Consider the following 22,064-nt stretch of genomic DNA (forward strand, 5'->3'; position numbering starts at 1 on the left):
TAATTGTTAAGCCGTATTATTATATGGATCAGAGATATGAAAGCTGACTTAGCTAACAGGACGCAAAGTTAAATAGTTTTAAAACAAAATTTCCGCGTAAAATATTAAAAATATTTTGACCCCAACGTTCGACAAATGATGACTTAAATAAGCTGATTGTGCAAAAGCATCACCGATGAAAGAGAAAAATGCAGATGGAAACAGATTGGACGCATACTGACAATGGATAGCACAGAGATTCCTAGAGTGGCTTTGATATGGATCCCAGAAGTAAAACGAAAAAGCGGAAGACCTAAATTAACCTGCTAGAGAATGACAGAAAAGAAAGAAAAGAAGACTGACTGGCTAGCTGGAGAGAAGCCGACCTGGCGGCTCAGGACAGAAGTATCAGGAAAAAACGGATTTCGGCTTTATGTGCAATGAGGCACGAAGAGGATAAGTAAGTAATCCCCGATGATTTTGTTTCTGTCGCATCGTTATCCCCATCGGATGAATGGTAGTTCTCTTCTATATAATGGTAGTTCTCTTCTTCAAGCCAGTCAATACTATACAGCCTCCTTGAAGGTTCTGGAATGGTAGTTCTCTTCTATATAGGGCATATGACTCTTATCCCACTCAATAAGATGGTTGGTGGAGGCAAAGTGGGAAGAAAAGCCTGAAATATCTTGTCGTTTGTTTCTAACATAGCCTATGTGCTCCTTCTGTCTCGTTTCGAAGCTTCTACAGGTCTGACCAATGTAATTAACACCACAGGAACAAGGTATATTATATACTCCAGAGTACTTGTAGAATGAATGAGGGTCTTTCGGTGATCTTAAAAATTTCCGAATAGTATTGACTGGCTTGAAGAAGAGAACTACCATTCCAGAACCTTCAAGGAGGCTGCTATGGTCGCCCGTTCAACAGGAAACCTAAATAAGAATCAAGGTCTAATCCTACCGGAAATTTGGAAAACTTTAATTAGATCACTAAACATCAAAGAAATGAACTTTCACGCCAATTACATTATGTCTCGTAACAAATAAATCATGTTCCCGAGACACGCACATTGTCTCGCACTGTACTAATTTTGTATGAATTAGAACTGTCAGTTAAAACCTAGTCTGTTACCTTCGTATCGCTTACCAATTGTATCCCTGAAGATGCCAATAGTAAAAATCGGTGAAACTAGTAGGATAATAAATATTACCCACTTGACTAACATTCCTAAAATGTGTTATAGTTTCTTATACAAATAGTCAAGAAAGAAAATCACACACACACACACACAAAAAAAAAAAAGTTTCTTAACAGACTAGAATTTTTTTTTTTTTTCTTTAAAGGTTTTCCTGGAAAAACTGATCCTGGTAGTATACAGCGAATATTCCAAAATCAACTTATATTTTAAATGTGTATAATGTAACAATGGATAGAGAGAGTACTTCATCGTTTTAATGAAGGATATTTAAACCACCATAATACGATAAGAATTTTCATATTTGGATCGAAATAATTCTGAAAATATTCAAAATCGTCTTCCAGAAAATGCCCTTCTAAAACTAAGTGAGTTATTAAAAATTTAGCGACGATATCACAGAACAAATATCACAAGCACGCCTGATTTTCCAAGAAAATGGAGCAAATTCAACTCTTGTGATGAAACTATTACTGATACTGAAAATTGTAAATTCTACAAAAGCTACATGCCTTGCTGTTATCATATTTTAACTAAATTTAATTTGCACAAGTTGGAATACAACTGCATTGTCTATAAAATGTATTAACCTTGTATACAATCCAGGATATCAGGAGAGGTTTTTCTCACAACTAAAAACCAAAAATACATTCTAAACAGACTGAGACTAAAGAATCTTACACAGTTAGATCTTGAATATTTATGTTAATGGCATACAAAAAAGATACTCAATAAAATAAATCACGAGGATATTCTTAATGAATTAATGTCAAATCAATTTAAAAATTATATACATGTAATTATAATATGTATTACTATTCAAAATAATGTATAAACATCCTGTATAATACATGCTAATCATGTTAATCTCTTGAAATAAATAAGTAAAATATGTAAACATCTGAATAATAAAATAAATAATAAGAATATTTTAGTGAAATATCGTCAAAATTTTTGTAAAAAAATATTATATAATAAAAAATATTGGATTCATGGGCAGTTCTCAAGTAATTTCCCGGGCCTAATTTAGTCGCCAGTTCTCCATGCAAAGTAAGAGTGAAATATGCATACTGTGTACTATTATTTTAGAATTTTCTGAGAATTTAATAATATTTCTTATTTCTTTGTATTTTTCTAGTACGAAATCTTCTTATCACATGTTCGGTCATATCATTTGCATTGGCTGTCTTACTTCTCACTGCTTCCATAATGCTAATGTCAGCACTACGAAAGGTAGGCATAGAAAAATGATGTACTAATGAAAAACAAGCCCTGAAGTAAATCTATACTAGTAAACATATGAGCTATTTTGTATAGTAAAAAAATATGAGAAATTTTGTATAATTTGAAAACTTTCTATTACAAGAGAGAGAGAGTTAAAAAATCTATTTTTTTCCGCATAAATTATTGCATTAATTTATTTTGAATAAAGTAGAATGTTTTATGTGCTATGAATGCGGTATTTGCAATTTTATGACTAATAATTACTTCAGTTTTATAATAGTGGAAGAAATAATGATGGATCAATAATATCCTCCATAACTTCATTTTTATTTTACAGGAACATGAAAAAAAATTCCGCTTGTGGCTTATTTCAATGCTTATTTTCACTCTATGGAGGTTTATAGCTATATTCTTTCGCTCCATAGCAAATGTAAGTATTTTAAGAACACAAATTTGTAGTTATTAGTAACTGCTTAATTTGTTTATTATTATTATTTTTTTTAAAAAAACACCTTCGCATTGGAACTATACAACATGTTCTTTTGACAGTGGTGTTAAGCACTTTGACATTTGGAGTTGATACTACAATTCAGGGGCGAATGCTGGTCTTGAAATTCACGCTTGATCTTGTTATCATTCAGGGAATGAGAGGTGTGATTGAAGTCTGATTAGCAGAATAATGAATTACTGACCATTTAAAACTATGTACTGTATTTAGAAATTTATGTACATTTAATCATACAAATACAACATTTATTTTACAAATGATATTCTATCTTTTTCAATTTAGCTACTTGAATGCAAATTCTACCCTACAGTTCTTCTTTATGAACTGGTCAATAACATCGTCATAAAAAGTTGGTTGTAACTTAATTTTTCCAAGCAACACGCACACTTGTAAAGGCTGGCTGAAGCTCACTGGCTAGAGCTACTTTGACTGCGTATGGCCCGTGTTTAAGCAACAGGGTGAGATGACGTGGAGGGAGCGGAAATGGCTATGCGCGCGCATGAAATCACAGTGCTGAAGCGCGGACCTGGATGCTCCCACAACCGAGCAAGCCAAGATAGCTTGACTAGAGTCGGCCTTCGATACACAACGCAAAGCTCAATTATTGCAAACGTCTTCCATCCACAAAATAAAAGCCTAAATGGAATGCTTATAAATGCATGCATTTATTAACAAATTCTCTGCTACTGTCAAATGAAAGTTAATTCAATTTTACTCGAAATGATCTACAAATCTCCTTTCATCCTTCAGGGATTTCATGTCACGTTTTTTTCCAACCTAGCGTGCCTATTTTGGCATTATACTCGTAAAGCACACACATAGAAGATGTTGCGTAAAACAAACAAAAAACATCTTTCACTGCACATAATTCGATTTATTTCTTTGCATGAAATTTGTATCTCTATTTTTGATCACAATTTCTTCAAATGTATCAGTTCTACATTTAAAAAAATAATGAATTAATGTTGATTACGAGCAACTATCCACATAAATTGAATAACTTCACTGCTCTTCTTCCTTCTTCATCTTTTCCATTCCATGTTAGGATCGACGAATTAGTTAAGCTTTCGTACTTCCGTTAATATTATTCACACGCTCTCCTGACTGACTGTAGGTGTGGAGTTTCGTTGGTCTATTTTGTTGTTTGACTCTGGATACCGAAGGGAGTCAAAAAGAACGTTCACCTCTGTATGAGGGCTTACTCACCTGGAGCTGAAAAGAACTTCGTCAAGTACTGTGGGTGGGATCCAACTCAGTTCTTTCCAACCCAAAGGCATCGTCATTCTAGGCACCCTAGTTCTGGGAGGTATTATTCAGTAACTCCCTTCTTGATATTAATATCATTATTTTGTCCATAAATGTTTATAATTTATGGGCCTATTATTTATACTTTAAAATATGGTGCGTGCAGAAATCTAGGGAAATTTATGAAATCTAGGGATATTTATGAAATATGGTGAAGGAATATACAGTATGCAGACTGTAAATAATATCTTAGATATATCGCTGCTGGTCCTACAGAGACACCATTTAGGACAAATGCATAATACCATTCATAACTTGTAATAAAAACTGAAGTAATTATAAACAAAGGAGAAAGTTTATTGGACAACGAGTTTTTCTTGAATGAATCAATAACCTCGGGAGTCCTGAATGACATATCAGTATAACTGCGTGATTATTTTTATTATATTAATAGCACTAGTTTATACCTTATCAAAAATGTCAGCCAAAATAGCCAAATGATAGAAATCCTAACTAAATATAATTGTTTCGCTACTAGTGAAAACCTGACATGAACATATATTCGTGCATGTCGTCTGCCATAAACTCGACGTAATAACAGAATGCGGTTCATAAATACTATATTTCTACATTTCGTTATTAGTCAAAGCTTATTGCACGAACGACTTTTTAAAGCGTGAAGGGCACTCAGATATCATATTTGTCATGGCAAAGCAAGAACGAGCTTGCGCCACCTTCGTAACGGTGCAATTTATTTGCGTGGCTAACCGTGACCAAAAAATAAAAAATAAAATAAAAATAAAAATAAAAATAAATAAATCGCATGTATGCATGGCAAGTGTGTTATAAAATGATGACCCAATTTAGCATTTTTCATAGATTTTCTCTTTCTGGTAGCACTACCACGAGAGCCATATTATTAAAGTAAAGGTGTACACGCAATGCTATTTATTCTCAATTTTTAATCAATTTAATTTTCTTCATATCCGCATTATGAAATAAATAATGTTATACAGTGAATTTTCCTCAAACTACTCTATAAACGAGGGGGAAAATGAATCTGATTTAATTCTAGCTGTATTTACATTTTCATATACAAATATAGAACTGAAAATTTTGAAAATGAAAACAGAATTGAACATATAAGCTATTCACGAACATAATGAGGATGCTAATTTAATGTCACTTAGTGTAAGATTTTGAACTTTGTAATCTGCAAATGGAAGATTATATGTCGAAGTATACCGGAGAAAGCGTGGGATCATGGGGATGACTGTAGATCGAAATTTGAAATTTAAGAGACATGTTGCAAACGTTGTAAAAAAACAACTCCGAGTACTGCTGCAATATTAAGAACGTTAGTTAGCAGAGATAAAATGGTAGTGTTCCATTGTACAAGACCAAGATCAGACCACACTTTGGGGAGGGTGCAGAGGTGGTTGACAAAAATAATTTCAGAACTGTGTAATGTTAACTATGAAGACAGATTGGATGTATGTAATCAGCAGAGTTTGGCAGGTAGAAGATGAAGGGGTGAATTAAGAAATAAGTTGTTGATATTTACCGGAAGGATACGAGAGAGATTTTCCTTATGGTGTAACAAAAGGAAAAAACAAACACACACACAAAAAAAAGAACTTTATCCTTAGAATTGAGGAAAAGAGTGAAGGGTTTTTTTTTTTTTGCTTTTTTTTTCTTTCTCTTTTTTAACATGGATTGTAGCGGGCGAGTGAAATGCATTGCTTGAATGTGTTATAAATGATAAGAATATGAGTTTATGGTTCAATATGATAGCTGTGCTGCAGCAATGGAGACATTCCGTGATGTCTATGAACTCTGTGGATGCTTGTAATAACTATATAATTCATAAACAATGTACAGTGTATAATTGTATAATGGTATAAATCTCTCAATCGATAAGTCTTTCGGATCAAGGACAGAGTATAATAATTCACAAACTTCACGGCTTTAGCTGCATCAACAACATTAGTTCGCTATCATCTGGTTAAGTGTGTATAACCTCCTCAGTGCCTAATGATATTAAGAGGATTTTGATAAGAATCAAGTTAGGATGACTGAAGACTTAATGTTTGTTTGTTTGTTCTATAACAATATCTAATCTGCTGAAGAGCTAATGATCACTTTTTGGACTATATTTCCTTTGGAATACCTCTCAGTTGGTTCTAAGGACCTTTTACTCATATAGAAGGGGAAATGTGCTTCAGCATCGAAATGACATCTGAGAAACAGTGATTGTCTGTTCTTTAGTGCGTCTGTTGCAAAAACGAAATGTTCTATCAAATGTTTTCTCTCTCTCTCTCTCTCTCTCTCTCTCTCTATGTGTGTGTGTGTGTGTGTGTGTGTGTGTGTGTGTGGGAACAGCATCGTGTCTAAAAAGAGTTTGATTTAAAATACACACACAAAAAGCAATTAGCCTTCTTATTTTCAGTTTCGCGGAAGAGTCAACGTTCGGTAATGAGTTACACTTGCAATTAGAACTCCTTAAATAGAAGGAGCTAGTGATATATTTTCGGTGAGAAGATATATTTAGAACGAAGTGGTGTCACAAAAAAAAAATCCACTTTCTACTAGAAATTTTTCAGTTTTCTAGATTGCAAAATTGGAACCGCAAAACATTTTAAAATCGCTAAAATAACTTTAAAAATATGCATATAAACATATCCTGTGTTTAACTGATTGATCTCATTTCAAAATACGATCGTTTGAAGATGATTAAATACGAAATGCAATTTGATCCTTTCCACAAGTGGATGAATATTTCCGTATATTTGGTGATTTATAATTTTTAGATTAAGATTTTATTTTATCTCTTATGAATGCGTTAGTTATTTTGAATATGTTAATAGAAATAGCTATTATTATTTATTTGAATAATTACTATAATTCTTACAAAGCAATAATTATTTATCTAAAGTTTAAAAGGCAGTTTCATGAAACCACCACCCTCTGTCATCTATTATCTTCCTCAGATAAGCTCTGCTAAGCTTCGAGGAAGAAAATTACTAACTTGCAAGTATCTGTTATACACACTTTTAATGCGTTATAAATATTATATACATATAATTACTACAGCAACTATGTATGCAATTCATCTGAGACATAAAAAAAAAATTTTTTAAAAATAAAAAATAAAAAATAAAAATTCTGTATAATCCTTATTGTAAATACTGTAAATATTATTATTGTATGTAACTTATACTGAGACATAATAAAAAAAAAATAAAATAAAATAAAAATTATTATTATTATTATTATTATTATTATTATTATTATTATTATTATTATTATTATTATTATTCACACAATTGATACACAGTCAAAACAAGATATCCAAACCACAATTTGACTAGTGATGATACAGAGCAATTCGGATTCTACCCAAGAATCTAAGAATAGTCTGTCAGGTAGCATCATAAAATATGGACTGTTCCAAGTAATGTCGATTTTTGTAGATCAAATGTGGTAACTTCGTTGATGTTATTATTATTATTATTATTATTTCTTCATGAGAAATATTATTACACCAAGAGTAGAACCATAAGAAACTCCAAGAATCATTCAACTATGCTGTCACAAACAACATCACACAACTCAAAAAGGTTATGTTTCCAATTAGGCCCAACACAAAGCTATTAAATATCAGGCCTGTGTAGCTCAGTGGAAGTGGTGTTTGCGTCCTCTGCGCATGGCCACTCGAAGTTAGACCTAGGTTTAAATCTAGTCGCTGACTGGGGGAACTTTTTCTAAGCCTATCTTCGACCGGTTCCCGAGTTAGTTGATCTCTGGCACGGGCAAGCAGATTTTTCCTCCCGGAAACTCAAGAAAATCGACCGTAGTACCCACATTATTTCAGAACAATAATATACCCTGTTAGGGTTAGGAGCCAAGAGATGGCAGCACTTGTTTGCTGGTCTCTTCATCAGTAGCTGCCTATAATCAGTGATAGACATGGGCCCGCTATTTCTGATTGGCTACCGGTGGAGATTGAACTACCCACTCAGTCTCCAAAAGCTAGATACTGTATAAAGGCCTCGCCTACTCCCTATTAGGGAATAAAAGGCTTTAGCTGATTTATTTATATTTTAGAAAGCTATTAACCCAAAGTCAACAACAAATCATGTATTTCTACACCCCGTCTCCCCGCAAAAAACAAAGAAACTGGAAATAAAAGATGCTTTCTCACAAGTAAAGCAGAAGACCAGTCCAGGAATTAAACAAATCAGACTAACAGACCACTTTACATATTTTGAACAACTAAATTCTTTAGATTAAATCCTATAAACTCTTCAGTGCCTAATGTATATTAAGAGAATTTTGATAAGAATAAAGTTAGGATGACTGAAGACTTAATATTTGTTTGTTTGTTCAACAACTATAACAATAAAGTCAGGAACACGAGATGACAGCAATTTTCTGGAGTGTTCTGGCTACCCAAAGTTCATTTCTCTTGACTATTTATAACTTTGGATAACCAGAACACTGGTGTGTTTTAAAAATTTTCTATCTATACATTTTTATGGCTAACTATTTTAAAAAACCACTCACCAGAATGAAATAATTTAGTTACCGATTTAAAACATTTCACAAAGTTATTTTTAATGGCATACTACACTATTTCCATGTACACTATGTTCCAAATTTTTACCGCCAAAATTGATGTCGTCTGCTATAGTACGCCCACAGATTCGAGACCCTTCGACACTTCTGCGCATGTCACAAAAAGGATAATCCATTGCTGTAATAAGGTAATCAATCCGTCTTCTGGGATGAGTTGTTTATTACTACACGTCGAAAAATTAACTTCTCTTTTATGATCATTGTAGTTTTTAAAGCGGTAACTATTTTGTTTGTATAATAGATGGGAAATTTTATCTATAAAGCACGTGATTTCGCGTGTTGGCGACCAATTCGTACGTCCTTCATTTCTTTCTCCCCTTCAATGATAACGTTCTAGTATTAATTAAATCTCATTCTGAAGAATTGAGTGAATCCGACCTGCTAAATTTAGATGCACAGCGGGAAGATCCCGAAGAAAATGAAGAAAATTTAATCACTGATAGTCAGCCAAAAGAGATTTCACAGAAATAATTTGAAAATAATTTTCGTACAATCGAAGTTTTTAAGCAGCAAAGCATAAAATGTATGAAAAAAAAAGAAACAAAATGCATGCCAGACTACGTTAGCTCAATTCTTTGTTAAGAAGTAGAATAATAAATTTATATTCTGAATATGTTTTATTGTCTTTCAGCTTCATGGTTTTCCTTTAACTAGGCCCTGAGACATACCTTAATTCTTTTATATAAAAAATTAAGGTTCTAAAAAGAAATTTGAGGAACGAATTATACTTTTTCCCATAGGTTATTATATTCGATTAGTGCGTTTTCGATTAATGCGCCTGTTTTAAAGAACGCATTAGGCGCACTAATCGAAGGATTGCTGTAGTATTATTATCAATTAGAGCCTATAATAAATTACTTATGAATAAATCGTATTTTATTTATGATAAATATTCTGAAGAAAGTTATTTATCACTAACTAACTTTCGAAAAACTTATTACTATTTTTATATTTAAAATAATAAAAGGCAAGATATAACTTCATACAGATGGACCGATTTTGACCTAGGCAAACCTTGTAAGCAGTAACACCATGTGACAAATGTAAAATATTACGCAATTTTACTTTTTTTTAAACATATAAAAATAAAATTGATATTTGAAAGATAATGTTGATAATATATATATATATATATATATATGTGTGTGTGTGTGTGTGTGTGTGTAAATAAGTGTTGCACCACCTTTAGACTTGAACTACGTTTCAGGCGCAAACTTAACTGGCTTGCTTACTTGGGATTAGGAGTAAAATAACCAGGTTTATAAAATTACTTGGTAACCCTAATATATATATATATATATATATATATATATATACTGTTGGTAATAATATATTTATTTATTTATTTATTTATTTATTTATTTTATCAAGGACATATATTTTAGCTACCATCAGGCCATGCTAGTTATCTGGATAATGATAATCACAGTTAATGTGAGTATTTAAATAATGCTGATCTATTTCGTACTTTATTTTGAAAATTTCCAATTTAGCTATTACGATTGTGTTGACTCACACAGTTTCTCAAAGTGTGGCACACACGCGACAGGTCTTTACGAGGTATAAGGAAATTTTCAAAAATTGTGATTAATTTTTTTTTTCTTTTATATTTTACTGTGACAATATGTCACCATATTGTCACAGTAAGTGCAGTTCTATTATAAAATAAATTTTATAATAGACCTGCATTTACTTAATTATATATATTTACAATATTATATTTATATAATGTATACTTATAATAGACCTGCACTTACTTAAAAGCCCTTAATAAATAACTAAAAAGATCTAAAGGAAATTTTAAATAAATGTATCACTTGGTACATATCGGTGACTTCCATTAGGGCCACGTCTGGTTAACGGAAAAATCGCTTTCCAACTGCGTTTTGAAAATGTTTCGAGGTGTTTGCATTAAAAGTTAAATTCAAATAGTTTGAACCAAGCAGTCTCTCCGCTAAATTTTATTCGACTCATTAAGCTTTTTTTTTTATTACTGAAAATTTAAATTTCATAATTTTTGTTCCTGTTATATGTATACTGGATTCATATAACTAAAATGTATTTAGTAATTTATTTTTCAAAAAAAAAAATGTTGCTCTTGTTTATAATTTATTATAACGCAAACGATAAAAAATAAATACCTTTTTAATCATTCGCGTTTGAATGAAATATGATAATAGTTCATTCAAATATTTATAAAGGGGCTACGCGGGTATCGAAAGTTTGGGAAACACTGCCATAGTAACATCATGTTCAAGGAAATTCAAACAGAAAACGTTCGTGAATAACAATCCCCCATGTGATTCTGATCAATAGAAATTTGAAATTTTTAAGGGCTAAAATGAAACCGAGTCAACATTATATAATAATCAAAAGTATCAGGTCCATTATTTACAAGACAGATAAAGATTATCTGTCTTGAAATTGCATATATTCAATGTTATCTGCTTGCTTCTACAGAAACATCATAGCGAAGTCTTCTAGATTCGTTTACCTCTTTACAATGTATACTAATTATACTATTTGTTATTTGACTCCTATTCAAAAAAGATATAAACATATATCAGTACAACAGTACTGACAGAATAATTGTTATTTTCCACGAATAATTATAGAATAATTTATTTATTTATATATATATATAAGTGGTCTCATACTAGACGATGAAATTCATCTCCTAAAGGCATTCGCAAAAACTCATGCAGATGGCATGGTTCGGATATGCAGCCTCTAATTTGGGTAGCAGGTACGCTATCCACCAGACCAATGTTTCTTAACGTGGGGAGTATCCCCACAGGGGACAATTTGAATATTTTTGGGGCAATTAGAAAATATGTTGCATTCGTCACCTCATCACTGATATACTCAACTATCAACTATCAGCGTTGAGGTGGGACATCAAAATCTTTGAGATGTTGAGGTGGGGCATGATCCAAAAAACGTTGGGAAACACTGCACTAGACCAACTAAGCCAATCAAGTGGTACCGAACGAGATATTTTTATCAGTTTAAAATTTTGTCTATTCTTTTGATGCATGTTCCAAATCTCTTTCCAACATTATTCTCAAATATAATTAATTTTAATATATCTTTTGTTTTAAAAACTTAAATGCTTTGTTTGAACTCCCTAAACAAATATTTCCAATACGGAATGAAAACATCGATATTGCAAAATATGGATACTGCAAAATATAGATATTGAGCATATTACTTGCTCACCGAGAGGAAGATGAACATATGAGAAATGAGACGTCGGATTAATCTTAAGAGTTTCAGATGTCTCTAACATATCGAAAATTTTATTTTATAATGCATATTCAAATTGTACACGTGCATACACTTTTATGCGCGTGTTATTTGCATTTACCCGTATTTCTGGCATTTCAGTGATGAGAATATGGGGCTCCACGGGTGCATACGACATTCTTATGCAGATCTCAGTAGTGACCAGGATTGTGAAGAAATGACTGATTTGAGAATCATATTCTTCAAAACGTACAGAATAATTAATAGGTGCATCATTATTATATTATTATCCACTTTCAGGAGAGGAACATTTCTACCCGGTCTCCAGAAGATGTACAATTATGAGTTTATGCAGCTGAAGTGCAATACAAAGGGTCCCTGCTTCTATTACCACGACTTAACCATCCGGATTAATCTGACCGAGAATTTCCGAAATTATCTGATGTACATTTTTTTATTTTTATTTTTAGATTGGAATATGCAAGGTTTTCAGATTAAAACCTTGCATATTCCAGGTTTTCAGGTTTTCATCTGAAAGGAAACGTTCATGAATGGGGCAGCGATTGCAGCTAACACTTCATTTTATGTCCGTGTACTATATACAGTTTGAACTGATATGAGTTAACTTCTGTCTAGGTTGAAGGCATCCATCAGTGGTCGAATAACAGAACGAGATTCAACCTTTAATTTTGAGTTTGCTAACCAAATAATCATATTAAAATCAATATTCGTTAAGAATGAGTGGGGGACAAATTTAATAAATACAACTTTCAAATAATAAATTAACTAGATAATTTCAAGCTCTACATTACCAAGTTGACAAAAGAATTTCTAACATTATATATATATATATATATATATATATATAAACGTTGCTTTTTATATGACCTCTTGGAAATGTCAAGAATTCTTTGCAAATATTTATAAAAATATATACTCAAGAAGATCGTGAGAAGGAAGGTACATGAAGGATTTTAGTGCTATGGCATGCTACAAATTCTTAACAGTTGAAATCAATTATTAGACTGAGCACTTTCTCTTTCTCTTGAAAAAAGTAACTAAAATATGCAGTACATAGTTGAGTTCAAAATTTCACCTTTCTTTTTAATTATCTTCCTCGTGGAATACGAATTGCTAATACATATATTCTGGTACAGAATTAGATTTTTTTTATTTTATTTTAACAGCTATAGAAAAGATTTTATAAATTAATTTTAATGCATAAATAATAATATTAGGTAATATTATACTCCGTCCATGAGCAGTTTTTCTGGGCCATTCCATGAGCTCCTGAAACAACTGACAATTTTTTTTTTTTTATCCTAACCACAAATTGGAAACATCGTTTAACACTTTCATTGCCAAGCTGAAAATTGAATTTCGTGTGGTGGCCAAATTTTTTTTATTTTTTTATTTAGTTAGCGACGTCCACGCGATAACGCGTGATCGGCCGTTTGGTGAGAACTCGCACCGCGCGATATCGGGTGATTAGCAATGAACGTGTTAAAAAACATTAAAATTGATTATTTGCATTGTAATGTATGTAACACCATCTTTCTGAATTTTTATGAATATGATGTATATCATCATTTATTTAGTATTTAATTTTTTTGCCATTTAATACCATGTATACGTAGGTATTTTTCTGGCTGGTGGTTCTGTCTAATTATCAAGAACTTGCAGACATCACTAGACTCGAAGATATGGTCAAGCTTAAGGTAAGTAGATCTTAGCACTTTCTTATATTCTGAATATAATAATAATTGCTTAACATTACATGCTATAAACCCAATAACGCTGTAAGAGTCTTTTAATACTATTTTAATAGCATTTCCACCTGTGAAACGTTGGTGAAAGCTTAGATTATAGTGATAAAGGGATAGCAAAATATCTGAGGTGTGAATTTACAGAAGAAATCTGTTCGTATTTGATTGAAGTAATTGTAGGATGTAATTCACAAAATTATTGACAAAGGCTAATTGTTTTGTGAGTGAGTGAGTGAGAGAGAGAGAGAGAGAGAGAGAGAGATCATAAACAGAGAAAGTAATTAATACTGCGAGCTTAAATTTGGGCAGCTAATCGATAATAGTTTTTTGCTTGTTTGTTTGCAATGTGCAGAAATATTTTATCAAAAAATTCTGTCATGTTGAGGCACACACACACACACACACACACACACACACACACACACACACACACACACACACACACACACACACACACACACACACACACACAATTATGCTAAAAAACTACTTCAATCATAATTTCAGATGAATCAGAACAGAATATTAGATAACAAGACCGCAGTCAACAAACTACAACTACACCATATATAAACAGAACAACAATCACTACGGTGATTGCTGTTCTATTGTGTGTGTGTGTGTGTGTGTGTGTGTGTGCGTGCGTGCGTGCTTTTGTGGAGTATATTAGCGGGTTTGGATGCTAGATTTTTTTTGAGGGAAGGGGGATTTACAGTTGTTTTTTAGCTTCTGTTTCTTATTTAACAAAAATTAACAGATATAGTTTTTTTTTTTTAATGCAACAGGCTATGAAAACGCATTTTTCACACGAATCCGAACAACAAACCTTTTGTACGAGAGTACAAGTCATTACCAGTTTCATTATGAAAGTTACGTAAAAATAATTTTCAATACTGCTTTTTTATTTTTTTTATTGGGGAGGGAGAGATTTGCGTGTTTTTTTTTTTTTTTAGATTTTTATTCCTTACATGACAAAAGTCAACAAAGAAATGCCGATTTTTTTCCCTTTTAGTCATAAGCCTAAAGAAAAAAAAATTAATCCCCACATATGATGCTATAAATAATAACCATTATTTAATCGCGCTTTATAGATTTAAATGGATTTTAAAGTATTTTATAATATTATAGTATTTATAATATCATATATAACAGTGTTTTATAATAGTATTTTATAATATCATATATTACATTTTGGCAGGGGAGAGAAAGAAATGGCGAAGCATCATCAGGAAGATCACGAGTCCTTAAACATGAGGACTCGTGACCCTCTCTCACTCTCGTGATTCCAGAGAGAGAGAGAGAGAGAGAGAGAGAGAGAGATTACATTTAACATTTCTGACTTAATTTTTTTGAAGGGGGGGGGGATAATGAGAATGCAATTTGTATTCTCATTATTTTTAAAAAAGTTAATTTTAGTGGTAAGGTTTTCTGTGCCCTGATTTTTTTAGCAGAAAAATAATGTTACAGAGTTGCTACACAGACCTATTTATATCTTACACATAATTTTTTTTTTTACTTTGTAGTACATTTTTTATATAAAATATTTGTTCTAATAATTTCTCTATTTGTTCTAATAATTTCTATGTATGTTCCAATAGTCACAGCCAATGTTTAGTTTTACATCCTTACAAGTAAATGTGAATTTTATTTGTTTCAGATGGGAACAGTTAGCAGCCTAAATGCCTCACACATTTCTCATTCCTCTCGGCATTCTGTGGATTCAGTGAAAAACTCTCATAACAATTCTTCTACAACTCGAGGATCGGCGTCTACATATTCAGCTTGAGCTTATTATTATTATTATTATTATTATTATTATTATTATTATTATTATTATTATTACTTTTAAATGCCATGATTTGGAGCTCCCGTCCGTGGGATTTTTTTAAATTTCCTCGCCATTATAAAAGTAAATAACTGGTGCCTTAAAAATACGTAGCTTTGTTATATATAAAAGTATTTTTGGTGGTAGAAGAAATCCTAACTGATAATAACGAACAAGTGAGTCAAGCCACAGAGATCATTACTGAAGCAAACTGGATACATGTACGGACAAAATACTGCCAATTATCCATTAACACTTCCATAACCACAAAATTTTCAAATCTTTAATTCAGCTGATAGACGCGGCTATAGCATATTTTTGCAAATATTAGCAATCTTGTGGTACAGTGGTGAATGTCTCAACCTAAAATTTGGGTTTAAATTTTTAAAGAATCCTCTCTTGGCTTTATGAAATTTCAGATCTGATAACAATTTTTCTAAATATTATTTTAGCAGATAAAAAATCTGCGATTTTTTATGATACAATCCCACTCACAGCATATTATTAGTACTATCAGTGGACTAAATCCTGAAAATATACTTTAGAGACAAAATGCAATACTTTTCCAAACCACTTCACGCCTCCAATAAGTATATCTGTGATCTCAAACTGGATTATGAAATCACCTGCCACTCATAAACATCATCCTTGCGATACGAATCCGAATCCGCAGGGAAAAGATGATGACTGGAGACACTATCTGCTTTCCTAATCAGGCCGGCCATTTTTATAATTTGCATACTTCTGTTTTCACCAACCTTGCTTACTGATTTGAAGAAATTACCGTTAAACGCGGGATTATTCCATTTTTTTTTTAAATAATTGGTATGCGATTCACAATTTGGATTCTTTCTCTTAAAATCAGAAGAGTCAGTGCTATACTGAAGAATTATCCCTAAAATTTCTGGAAAAAATACATTATTTAAAAATATAAGAATTTTAAAATTGGTCATGCAGGCATACTTAGAAAGGACTGTAATTTGCAAGAATTCTTCTCCTCATCACTAGCTCTGCTTTAGAAAAAGCCATCCTGCAAATAATGCACAAGCAATTACAGAAATGTGGATGCTAACTGAATTAAGTACAGCAATCCCTCGATTAGTGCGCCTAATGCGTTCTTTAAAACAGGCGCATTAATCGAAAACGCACTAATCGAATATAATAACCTATGGGAAAAAGTATAATTCGTTCCTCAAATTTCTTTTTTGAACGTTAATTTTTTATATAAAAGAATTAAGGTATGTCTCAGGGCCTAGTTAAAGGGAAACCATGAAGCTGAAAGACAATAACACATATTAGGAATATAAATTTATTATTCTACTTCTTAACAAAGAATTGAACTAATGTAGTTTGGCGGGCATTTTGTTTTTTTTTCATACAATTGACAGTATGGCCCTATTGCCTCTCTACTCTTCTGCAAATTTTACTGCTTCTCTCATCAGGGTCGGCCTCTAAGCATTGCTGCTTAAAAATTTCGATTGCACAAAAAATATTTTTAATTGTTTCTGCGAAATCTCTTTGGGCTTGTTAGTGATTAAATTTTCTTCATATTCTTCAGGATCTTCCCGCTGTGCATCTAAATTTAGCAGGATGGAATCACTCACTTTCTCAAAATGAGATTTAATTAACTTAGATTCATTTGAAAAGCCTCTAAAATCATCTGCACGATGTGGAAGAATGTGCTTCCAAACGGCTCACATATTGCTAGCAGTAATTTCATTCGACTTTGCCACTTTATAACAAGGCTGAGATTTCTCTGATTTGGTCAGAAAACTCTTGGAAGGCATTGGCTTCCAAAAAGGCCGGTTTCATTGACATTAAATATTTATTGGTCATATTAGCTCCCTTCTTTCACAGTTTTCTTCAAAATCTCTGGATAATTTGCGGCTACCTCCTTATCTGCACTTGCAACTTCGCCGTGTTTAGAACATTATGTACGTTATTTCTCTTTTTGAAACGCTCAAACCACCCAACACTAGCGTGGAATTCTTCTTTTCCATCATTGATAGCTCTTTCTTTCAAGGTTACAAAGAAACAATGGTTTAGATTTAATAAGGTTATGCTTAGCGGGATCTGTTTTTGGTTACAAACATGTAGAAAGTCTCTCTAATTCAATCATTATAATACTTTGATTTCGAGTGCATTGCATGATGAATTTCAAGCTGCCTTACCGTTCGCTTTGTATTCAGCAGCTTTGCTTCAAATTGCTCTTATAGTTGATTCACTCATTTTTGTGATCTTGTCCTATATTTACTCTGGACTTCCCTTGTTCATTTTTCTTTATTGTTTCAAGTTTTTCTTCCAACGAGATTACTTATCGAATCTTTTGCACATTTCCACTTTTTTTGCTCACTAATTCTTTTATTCATGATTAAATGCTGGGAAAATACTTTAAAATAAAAAAAAAGTAAGGAAAACAATTGCAAAGGAGGCACGAGAAAAGATCAGCAAAATGCTATGTAATTAGCAGACGACATAAATGTTGGCGGTAAATTTGGAACATGGTGTATATGGAAACAGTGTAGTATGCCATTAAAAATAACTTTTTAAAATGTTTTAAATCGGTAACTAATTTATTTCATCCTGGTGAATAATCTTTAAAAATAGTTAGCCAGAAAAAAAATTTATAGATCGAAACTTTAAAATCTGCAACATTTCTTTTTAAGATATATATATAGGCGCACTAATCGAGGGATAGCTGTATATGGTTGTAGATTGAATAGAAGGGAAATATAACGTGACGTAAAAGGAACTTCTCAGGAACGCATAGAGCAGATTCTCAAACACTGCATCTTTTGTGTGTGCATTGTATGTTTATATGTTCGATTTTGTTATTGTTATATCTTGAAAATCAATCAAACTGAAGATTTTATGGCACGCTGAGCTATGAATTAAAAAATTCTATGAGTCAAAAAATATTTTTACATTAAGTAATCTGAGCTTTCATAACTATATGGTCGTAAGTATAAGGCTAAGTTAGCAAAAGAAAGACTACTGAAACATTTTTATAGGTCTATTTTCCAGTCGTCTGGTGTATTTCAAGTGATTTTTGAGTAGGTCGTGGTTGAGCAAACATTCATGTTTATGCTTTCTTTGGATGAGATATTTATTAAATTTCCTGTCATTTAATAAGCAATAATAAAGAATCAGAATAAACCATCAATAATGATATAATTATTCATCAATATTTAATAAAGCATCAGAAGATCCATTTCTTCATTAAGAGAGAGAGAGAGAGAGTCAATAATTTTCTTACCAATATTTGTTTTTCATCACTTTACATGATAGGTATATATAGTTTGGCATTTTGGGCTGGTAATTCCCAAATAAAATTTATTTCATGCCAATAATATCATACTTTGCATATATAAATAAAGAAAAGAATGCAAATAAATAAAAAATCCTGTAACATATTTTCATTCCCAGGGGGAATTACATAGTACTCTTTTATCCCTACTTTTTTTAATGAAATAGAGGTCGCTAAGGTTGAGTTCATTTCCACTGCGCGATGTGATGTTTCATAATAATCCCGACTAGTTTCTTCCGTTTTTTCCACTCATCTCTTTTTTAATGCACACTTGTTCGTTCTTTGCTGAGTTACGGAATTAAAAACTCAATTTTCTTCTGAAAGGAGGGGAAACTATTAACATGTCAAGATCAAGTAACTATGGGGGGAAAAAGACCTAGAAAAGGTTCCTGTAGTCAGTGACTAGAATCGAATCAATAACAGTAATTTTCTTCAGACCTACCATCAATGAAGTTAGCCTGAATACCAAAGGATTTTTCAATTGTTAAGGAACGAATAAAGACTGCAAATATGTGTTTATATTCTACTTTCATCTGTGCACTATTTGTACAGTTAGTGTATACTCCAAGTAAAAGATATAATCAGGTGAGATTCTCGTATATTCAGAAATAATGGAGAATTTCTCCTTCATTTATCTAACGAAAATAACACTGCATTAATCTCATTTTCATTTCCGTTAAAAGTGATCAACATTCTTTAATAAATAATCAAAATAAAGAGATATTATTAGTCATATCAAAATCTTATAGAGAAAATAACTGAGTTATAATAAGTTACACTTCAAATAATGTTTAAACGATTTGTTTTTTAATCCACAAATATATTATCAGCTCCATACTGTATGTATATATGTAAGCTGATGTTGTAATCAAGATGAAATAGTTGTATAGGTTGTAGTTTATTTTTAGATTTGTTAATGTATTTTAATAGTTTATGCAACCGATGTTTTTCTGCTTTGTTGATGGTGAATTGTGATATATCGCGGTGCTATCATGCATATTTAATGTTGTAAAGTAATATTGCATGAAATTTTGATACATATGAAAAAAAAGTTTTCAGATATATAAGGTTCATGCTGCAGTTTTTGTTTCATCACTGTATAACAGCTTCATTGAATAATAAAGAGTTTTATATACAATACTCTCATTATTTATATTATGCACTGAGTATATCGATGATCCTTCCAATATGATCTATCTTCATATTTTAATTATAATTATTAGTTTAGTAACTGATGTTTAATTTAACATGTATTTAAAAATATTAATATAACATATTATTTCAAAGAATAATCGATATGTCGTATCCTATTATCCATAACAATGTCATAAATGAATTAAAAACGGTTAGTTATTTATCATCTTCATTTATTTTTCCTATAGGATAGGATGGGATTTATTTTTTGTTTTATTATTTTTCTCTCTCTCTCTTTTAATGTAAATCCTACCACGAAAGATTGTAAACAAATTAGTACCTTAGAATAAGGGCTAAATCCCGTTCCAATCTGTGATATCACAAACTACTAAATCTGTGATATCAGGAGGAAAAACTTTTTTTTTTTTTAAATAAATGATAAGTCGTCATTTAAGGGAATATCAATGAACAAAAGTTATTCCTCCTGATATCGCAGATCTCTTTTCCTTTGCTATCCATTCCGGATATTCTTTTGGAAGCACAAAATTTATTTATGGGTTCACCCATCTCGTTTCCCCCCCCCCCCCCCTTTGCCAATTTTTTATGGAATATTTTGAAAAACAAACTCTTGACTCAGTCCTTCTCAAATCTTTTATCTGGTTAAGATATGTGGATGAAGTGTTCTTTATTTGACCTCATGGCCCAGATACTCCTCTCTCACCTCAATAGTCTTTACCTTAGAATCCAGTTTACTATGGAAAAGGGAACTGATAATACTTTAGCTTTTCTAGACACCTTGGTAACACGCCTACCTAATGGCAACCGGTCCTTTTCAGTATATAGGGAACTCACTCACACATGTAGATATATTCACAAACTTTCAATCACCCCCCCCCCCTTCTCAACAATATCGTATCATTAAAACACTAACCAATAGTACCTATAACATTTGATCCAATGCGTCCTCTCTTGCAGCAGAACTTATTCATATTCACCACACCTTCTTATCTAATGGTAACAGTTCCCACAGTATCAAAAAAATAATCAATCCTTCCCCCAATCCTCGGCCATCTCTTCAGTAATTCTACAGAAAGATTTCAGTAATGTTCTCATCGTCTCCTATGGCCAAGGCACTTCAGAAAAAAATAGACAGAATCTTAAACTCTGCATAGTTTTTAAGCCCTGCTTGAAACTAGCTACCTTTATCGACTCCTATAAAGACCAAATCCATCCTCTCTCTCAGTTACTGGAGTATATAGAATTCCTGGTCCTGCAAGTTGGCATATTATGGACAGACAGGGAGATCAGCCAACATCCACATGGAAGAACATAAAAAATACATCTGCGGTCATGACTATGGTCACTTGGGCCTTGCAGACCATGCTTTGGAAACGGCTCATAAAATAAATTGGAAAAAGACCACCATTCTGCACTGTCGTAAATTTAGAAGAGAAAGGCTGTTTTTAGAATCCGCAGCTGCTCTTAGAAATCAGCCTAATTTGAATAAATATGGTTGCATTAAACTTCCCAAAATATGGGAAACAGAAATACTTTGAGATCCCAGTTTACATCCTAGGCAGTCAACAGGTGCCCACATGGGTAGCTCCACCTAGTTAAGACTAGTCTTTCGTCCCCGTGTTTCACTTAGTTTTGTGTTGCCTGTGTGCGTGTGTTACAAGTCTCAGATTTTACTCCCTAACGCAAAACAGTATTTTATTAGCAACGTAGACAAAAAAGAAGTCAAAACTTTATATGTAGATTCAATTTTTCAATATTAAAAATCTGTTTGTTTTCAAGAACGTTGAATTATATAGGATATCACTATAGCAGTTAACGGGAAAAAAATATCTTTGTCGATTAGAATATTGGTTCTCGAGCTTTTTAAGGCAGCAATCACCTTGCAGAGAAAACGATCCCACAGACTACCACGCTTTCCTTGCCTGAGCGAAAATTCATAGAAAGATATTTCAAGTGAGCTATTCCATAAGAATCAGTCA

At 32.3% G+C, this 22,064-nt stretch overlaps 1 protein-coding gene across 1 annotated transcript in view; it reads left to right on the forward strand.

Annotated features, from left to right (window-relative positions):
• LOC150104700 (uncharacterized) overlaps positions 1-20,071 on the forward strand; it is a 43,403-nt gene extending 23,332 nt beyond the window's left edge. Inside the window, exons 3-7 of the mRNA XM_090395885.1 lie at positions 2,313-2,407; positions 2,736-2,828; positions 10,161-10,223; positions 13,673-13,753; positions 15,459-20,071. Of these exons, the coding sequence (XP_090252011.1) occupies positions 2,313-2,407; positions 2,736-2,828; positions 10,161-10,223; positions 13,673-13,753; positions 15,459-15,587 (461 nt within the window). The 3' untranslated portion in view covers positions 15,588-20,071. The remainder of the gene's footprint in view (positions 1-2,312; positions 2,408-2,735; positions 2,829-10,160; positions 10,224-13,672; positions 13,754-15,458) is intronic.
• The last annotated feature ends 1,993 nt before the right edge of the window (positions 20,072-22,064 follow it).

Source organism: Typopeltis vanoorti, chromosome 7 (assembly GCF_054136105.1).
Source record: "Typopeltis vanoorti isolate ZY-2024b chromosome 7, IOZ_Tvanoo_1.0, whole genome shotgun sequence".
Taxonomy (NCBI): domain Eukaryota; kingdom Metazoa; phylum Arthropoda; class Arachnida; order Uropygi; family Thelyphonidae; genus Typopeltis; species Typopeltis vanoorti.